This window comes from Engraulis encrasicolus, chromosome 18 (genome assembly GCF_034702125.1).
Source record: "Engraulis encrasicolus isolate BLACKSEA-1 chromosome 18, IST_EnEncr_1.0, whole genome shotgun sequence".
Classification (NCBI taxonomy): domain Eukaryota; kingdom Metazoa; phylum Chordata; class Actinopteri; order Clupeiformes; family Engraulidae; genus Engraulis; species Engraulis encrasicolus.
Genome location: NC_085874.1, coordinates 29,736,732 through 29,744,295, shown reverse-complemented (window position 1 = coordinate 29,744,295; position 7,564 = coordinate 29,736,732). Strand labels below are relative to the sequence as shown.

The window sequence follows — 7,564 nt, the reverse complement described above, 5'->3', positions numbered from 1 at the left end:
TGTTTCATGATGTGTTATGTTAACAGTAACGAATAACCATGAATCTATCTTATAATGCTTTATAAATCCAAGGGTGTTATGAGTGCTCGTGACTTGATATAAACTACAGGCTGCCTGATGGGGCTTATAGTACATTACGATGCATTATAGATGTGTATTATACAGTGCATTATAGATGCATCCATATGAACTTCACTTTACTTAGAGCACACATTGACCCCTTATGATCTCACATGAAGCATTATAGCATCTTATGAGCCCTTATGACAGTTAATCGTCCAGGTCTGTGCATAGAGGGGTATAGATGCTCATAATGTACTATAAGCCCCATCAGGCAGCCTGTAGTTTATAGCCAGTCATGAGCACTCATGACACCCCTGGATTTATAAAGCAAGCTAGATTCACCGTTATTCATAACTGTTCATATAAAGCATCATGAAGCATTATGGCTGTAGTCATAATACATTATAAGTAATTATAATGGGCGCTATAATTTGTTATGAATGCGCTTATAATGTGGGCTTTAAGTAAAGTGTTACCGTGTTTACTTTTCTGTCTTTCAAAGATTCTCTTTCTCCAAAAAAAAACATCTCTTTACTGTTATAGTCTGGGCAAGGCTTAAATTGTGCTTTAGGAATCTTTCGTTTAGTAAAAGGATTTTTGGACAGTCGAGTAGGCTACTTTTATTAATTAACCCAGAGGGAAATTAAGTTGTCTGAAACCTTACATAAATACACAAATACACAATACAAAGACCTAATACACATTATTGCACCTAATACACATGAACATATAGCAACAATTTGAGTATAGTAAAAAGACTTAATTTCACATCAGTTCATACACACACCCACGCTCTCTCTTACACACACACACACACACACACACACACACACACACACACACACACACACACACACACACACACACACACACACACACATACACACACACAGCTTGCATAAATACAAAAATACAAACATACACTCAGACTACTACACATCATTGCACATTGTAGTAAGCATATAGCACACGTTTAGTACAGCAGTCAGCCTTCCTTCAGTACACACACACACACACACACACAAGTGCAATACAAGTGATTGTCCTGGGTTGTAGAGTAGAGTAGAGTAGAGTAGAGTAACTTTATTGATCCCCAGGGGGAAATTCAGGACATTATTGTCCTGTGTGAAGAGTTTCTCGGTGTAGTTCAAAAAGTCATTTTCATTTCATTGTACTTCTTATCCTTCTGTGTGGTGTTGAAGCTGTCTATATGACCGGCAGGGGATGGCACATGGTCACATTACGATATTTGTATTCCTGCATTTATACAGCAACGATTATTAGGGAAGGGGGCCTCAAAATGGTTCTTTGCCCAGAGCCTCAGATTTCCTAAAACCGCCACAGCAGACGGTCACGTCATGAACACCCTCATCAACAACTCCATTATAAGGTAAGCTTCACCTGTTCAATGCAAAAATCATTCATGACCGTCTGCAATGAGGAAACTTAACACCGGGGGAGGGAAATCCCCTTTCCAGCCACAGCTGATGGGAGATGTGTACTAATCCACGTTCACCCTCTTCCCTCTTCCTCCAGCGTGATCCCATTTTCCTGTGTAGCCCCATAATGCACGCTGTTACTCCAGTGGAGCGCTGTACAGTAATAGTCATTGAAAAGTTACTTGTGTAGTGTCATAGTAGTGTACAAGTACTGGATGGCACAGTCAACACAGCTTGCAATGGTGACAGAAATGGTCTGAGTTTGGGACTCTGGTGTTGGCATTATTTTTGAACCTTGGTACTTGTGATGCTTAGGCTGTCGCTTGCTTTTTTGTTACTTGCAGAAAGGTGAAGCTACAGTATCTTGTAGACTGGTGTGTAGGCTACTTTTTGTACTACATTTTCAGCTTTGATGACTGACTTACTCTTTGGAAATGTTAGAAATGGATAAACATAGGCTTGTTTGAAAAAGACATGTAAAAATAATAGGAATAATAATAATAATAATAATAATAATAATAATAATAATAATAATGCATTTTAGTCCATGCAATTAACATCTTAAAGACAAAGTGAAACATACTGTAGGTGATTCTAGGGTCAGTTGGGACCTCTAGTAATAATTAAGAGGGATGAACATTAGAAACAAATAACCACTAATGGTAGTGTGAGCTGTTGTTTACCATATGATGACTTTGGGGCCCAAAGTGGCAGCCTGCCTGACCTGATAAGACACAGCTGCAGATAAAATAAAATAAAACAATGTGTGAAGTAGCTGAGACATGATATACATTCACTCGTTGACTGAAATAAATATCTGAATCACATTGCAAACACTTGGTGCCCTATGAATAAAAGCTTCTTTTTTTCGCCAAGCTGTCTTCATTGCACTCATGATCATGTGTGTGCACTCAAAGAAGGAACATGTCAGAAATGTGTGTGTGTGTGTGTGTGTGTGTGTGTCTTCCTGGTTCCACATGAATAGTATTCAGTCTGACAGCTGCCGAGATCTATGTGGGTCGTGTATGTGTGTGTACGTGTGAGAGTGAAGCTCCTGTCTCCAAGGTAAGTTCTGGATCTTCAATCATTGCCATAGGAATGCACAACGGTAACCTGATACTGGTAAAATCACGGAACTGGTTTGTACTGACTTGAGATATAGCCATATTAAATACAGACAGATAGGGACACTGACAGTGTAGAGCTAGGGGGAAGTAGTACAAACAAATACAAATGTGTAAAAGTGCCTTTGTTACTCTGATATATTGATAGCCTATCCAATTTGAATCATTAGTGTATAATTAACTTTAGATACTTCATGTGTCATTTGCTATTGGTTCAAATACATTTGTTGTTATTCAAAGATTTTTTTGGTTTGACTGGCAGCCTATTGAAAATGCAGAAAACATAAAAGGTTTAAGAAACTTTTATGTTTCTCTATTCAAACGGAAACCTCTTTTGTAGCATCTTTTCAGCCCCAGACTGCACTGTGCAAACATGCCTAGGCAGGCAACACAAGCACACCTTTTGTACACTTTCCAGTGTGTTTTTTTTTTAAATATCAAAAACAACTTTAGAAATGTCCATATTTCAATAAGTAATTGTAAGCCAAACATCTTGTTCATTGAGATAATGCCATGTTTGGCAATTCACTTTAAAAACAAATAAGCTCAATAGAGCCGTTTTTCTTTGTATTCATGTGGTCTGCTACTCTTCAACTTTGTTGTTGAAGTGTGTGTGTGTGTGTGTGTGCATGCACATAGCATGCAATAGCTTGCACTTAACGTCTTTGAGTGGGCCTAAAACAAAACTGTGAGAGTGGTGACAGAAGCGCTCTATGGTGACAGTGAATGTGTTTGGCGGGTTGTTGTCATTTACAAAAAAAAAAGGCTATATGATTATCATACAACTTCCAATTGATTGGGAAAAAACCTTCTTCTAGAAGAAGGCGGAGTGAACAGCTTTGGCTTTTTTCACCGTATTTGGCAGAAGAGACTGTAGTCTCATTGGGACAATCCTGGCTAAATAAAGGATAAATGATTTTTTTTTTTTTTCTGAAATTAACTTTACTCAGAGGTACTTACGGATTACAAATTAATCAAAATAAGCTCTATTTGGGTAAATTAGTTTGTTATAGGCTACTTTCCATCCCTGACACCAGTCTGGTAGTGTATGCAGGTAGGCCTACTGTATTCACTGGTGTAGGTACAGTATACAACAGCAAGTATATAGTCCTTGTTTGAAGCACCTATGGATGGACATGCATGTACAGTGTATGTCCTGGGTGCAGCAGGGCTAGCATAATTAGGAAGTAAAATGCAATTGAATTGCTAAACACTACTCTATGAGTGAAAACACAGGGGTGCATTTCTCGAAACCATAGTTACTAACTACGTCTACTTTGTTGTTTGCAGTGCAATTTCCCATTGACAACTACCCAAGTTGCTAATTGGCTAACAACTACGCTTTCGAGAAACCTACCCCAGAGCTGTAGATAAGTGGTTCGATTGTTCTTAAAGCAGAAGCTCAGGCAACACACACACACACACACACACACACACACACACACACACACACACACACACACACACACACACACACACACACACACACACACACACACACACACACACACACACACACAGAAAAAGTATCATGGCAAGTCCCATGTGCTGCACCTTTTGCACTACTCATGAACAAGAACTTTCTGAAGGATGGCTGAAGGCACACATGCACATGCACACGGACACACACACACACACACACACACACACACACACACACACACACACACACACACACACACACACACACACACACACACACACACACACACACACACACACACACCACTTGAAGGGTGTCAGAAGACTGAGGTGTTCAGTAGAAACAGCGATACCAACCATGTTGACCCAGATAAGGCAGGAGAATGAGGCCATGCGTTGCCCTTGTTCTGGGCCACGGGCCCTTGGTGACCTGGATATGGCTCTTCGTGGTTCTTCATGAGGCGTACTTCTCGTCTGGATGAGGCAAACCTCATCTCTGCTGCTTCACTGCAAGTTTCCCCCCCTAGTTTGCACGCGCAGCCTACGTACATTATCAAAGAAATGCAGAGGCAGGCTGACAATCTCCACATAGTATCTGTTATCAGCACTATAACTAACAAAGCAAAACTCCAATGAGTTATTGTAAATTTGCAAAACTCGTCAGCATGTCAACAAGGTAGAAACAAAATATGTCACTGGCTGAGCATACAGTGTAACAGCAATGCCCATCCAGTCAGTTAAAATAATGTTAAATAACCATATACAGTACATATTATAATACATTATATAATATATTATTATACACAGTATAAATTAGCACCTCCAGTTAAACATCAGTAACCCCCTTGTCCTACATGCTGTGCATTCAACAAGCCATACTTATGCACTACAAAATAACCAACATATAGTCTACAATTCATGCTTATGGTGATAGAAAAGTGTTGATCCTTTATCCTTTATATTGTGATAAACTAATTTTATCGATTAATAGCTAATATACGGTTTAATATAATTTGATAGCATTTCGTGTGGTCACTATACACGCTGTAAGTTCATGTAGGCCGTACTGTAAAAAGAATAAAAAGATACATTTTAAAGAAACGGGATTTTGTGACACGATACAATAAAAAAGAAAAAATAATCTATAACATAGGTAATTGTGATATACCGGTATATCATTATCGTGATATAAGTAATCTTAATCATGGTGTGTTTTTTTCATAGTGCCCAGCATCAACTGACCCTATGGTGCAGTGACAGGACATGTTGTGTTGACATGTTACAGCGCTTCATGTTTCTCTTATCTGTTGTCTCTTGCCTCTTCTCTTTATGCTTCTCTGTCTTGTCTCTTGTCTTGTCTGGTCTTGTCTTGCCTTGCCTTGCCTTGCCTTGTCTTGTCTTCATGCTTCTGTGTTGTCTGGATGTAGTCAGGGCCGGCGCTAGGCAAAGGCAGACCAGGCGGTCGCCTATAGGACGTCAAATGTCTTGGGGGCACAGTCCCGCAGAATTAGAACATTAAGCGAAATTTGCATTAAGCTTTATATTGACAATTATTAGGCCTATTAAGGGGCACTCAGTACATATGTGGGTAGTAGATAAGCTGTGCTCTATCAGGTGTATGACATTATGTTTTACACATGCCAATTTCTAATTCCACCAAAAGCAAAGAGGGGTGCTCGGCAAGGGTACCAAATTAACTAGATGTAGTGGATGTAGTGAGCCCTAAAGCTTGGTTACAATGTATATAGGCTTAGGCTCACTATACAACTATAACTAATCAGTTGACAAAGACAATACAGCTACTGTATATGAATTACAAACATAGAACATATCTATACAATTGCCCCATAAAGACTGATAGCCTATGAAATAGTGCCTGTACACCTGTATGACAGATTGATGTTGATGCAGTGACTGTGTATGGGGTGAATGGGGTTTTCTCATTTGTCCCCTTTTTCCTGAACACTGATAATTTATTGTTATATTGATTCATTTGGTCATGAGATAAAACAATAATTGTAATCATACTGGGGAACCTTTTATACGGTTCTTTTTTGTGTATCCACATATCAGCCTGTCTTTATACTGTACGGACCTAACCCTAACACCAAAGGTACAGCAGGCCTACAAGTGCATAGACTAATGTTACATGCTGTTACTGGACTTTTTAAACAACTGTATCTAGTTAATATAGCATGGACCTTCAAATGAAGTGTAACCAAGTAGCCTACTGGTTTTGACCCTTTTTTGTCTTTCTGTTTTCTTGTAGTCTGGGAGCAAAAAACAATGAGCAGTGACAGTGACAAGTACTCCATGTACAACAACGACAGTGACGAGTATTACATGTACAACACCAACATGGCAGAGGCAGAGCCGTGTGACTCCCAAAAGGCAGACGATGTCTACGGTTACATCAGCGTCTACGTGTATTCCATCATCGTCGTGGTGGGTTTGCTAGGCAACCTGCTGGTCATCGTCACGTACGCCTTCTACAAAAAGACCAAGTCCATGACAGACGTGTACCTGCTGAATGTCGCAGTGGCTGACGTCTTCTTCGTTGTGGTGTTGCCTCTTATCGTCTTCAACGAGCAGCATGATTGGTCAATGGGACACGGTGCCTGCAAGTTCTTGCGAGGTGCCTACAGCATCAATCTATACAGTGGGCTGCTGCTACTGGGCTGTATCAGTGGTGACCGCTACCTTGCTATTGTCTGCGCTAACCGCTCACGATACCTGCGCTCTCGCACACTGGTTTACAGCCATGCTATTTGTTTGGTTGTCTGGGTGACGGCTATTCTACTCTCCCTGCCCACATTCATGTATTCGGATCTGTACCAAAGCAACCATACTACATTTATGTTCCCAGAGATTGAGAGCAACAGCACAGAGCAGACTCCTATCAACCAAACCACTAACAGTCCAGATGACTATGGATGGTACCTTGATTATGAAGAGTCTGAGGCAAAAGAACCAGTCTTGTGCATCCCTGTGTTTGACAAAGACAACGCTGACACCATGAAGGTTGTTGTTCCAAGTCTGCAGATGGCGATCGGCTTCTTGCTGCCCCTGGTGGCCATGGCCTTCTGCTACACCTCCATCATCCTGACCCTGCTGAAGGCCCGCAACTTCCAGCGGCACAAGGCGGTGCGGGTGGTGCTCTCGGTAGTGCTGGTCTTCATCCTCTGTCACCTGCCATATAACCTCATGCTTCTGGTGGACACCGTCACCCTGAAGGAACAGAGGTTGTGTGCTGCCGAGAATGCCGGTAAGATAGGGCTGCACGTCACGCAGACGCTGGCTTTCCTGCACTGCTGTCTTAATCCTTTCCTGTATGCGTTCGTGGGCGTACGGTTCCGCAGCCACTTCCAGAAGGTTCTGCGGGACCTGTGGTGCGTGAGCAAGGGTTACGTTGGGGCGCGGCGCCAGTCTTCCAGGCTCACTTCTGAGGTCTGCCTGTCGACCCGCAAGTCAATCGACGGCTCCAACACGGACCACGGGACCTCCTTCACAATGTGA

At 41.4% G+C, this 7,564-nt stretch overlaps 1 protein-coding gene across 1 annotated transcript; it reads left to right on the top strand.

The window, feature by feature from the left end:
- Nucleotides 1-6,334: 6,334 nt before the first annotated feature.
- On the top strand, nt 6,335-7,564 carry LOC134468201 (C-C chemokine receptor type 6-like). Its single transcript, XM_063222140.1, has one exon. The coding sequence runs from the start codon at nt 6,335-6,337 to the stop codon at nt 7,562-7,564; it is 1,230 nt and encodes a 409-aa protein (XP_063078210.1).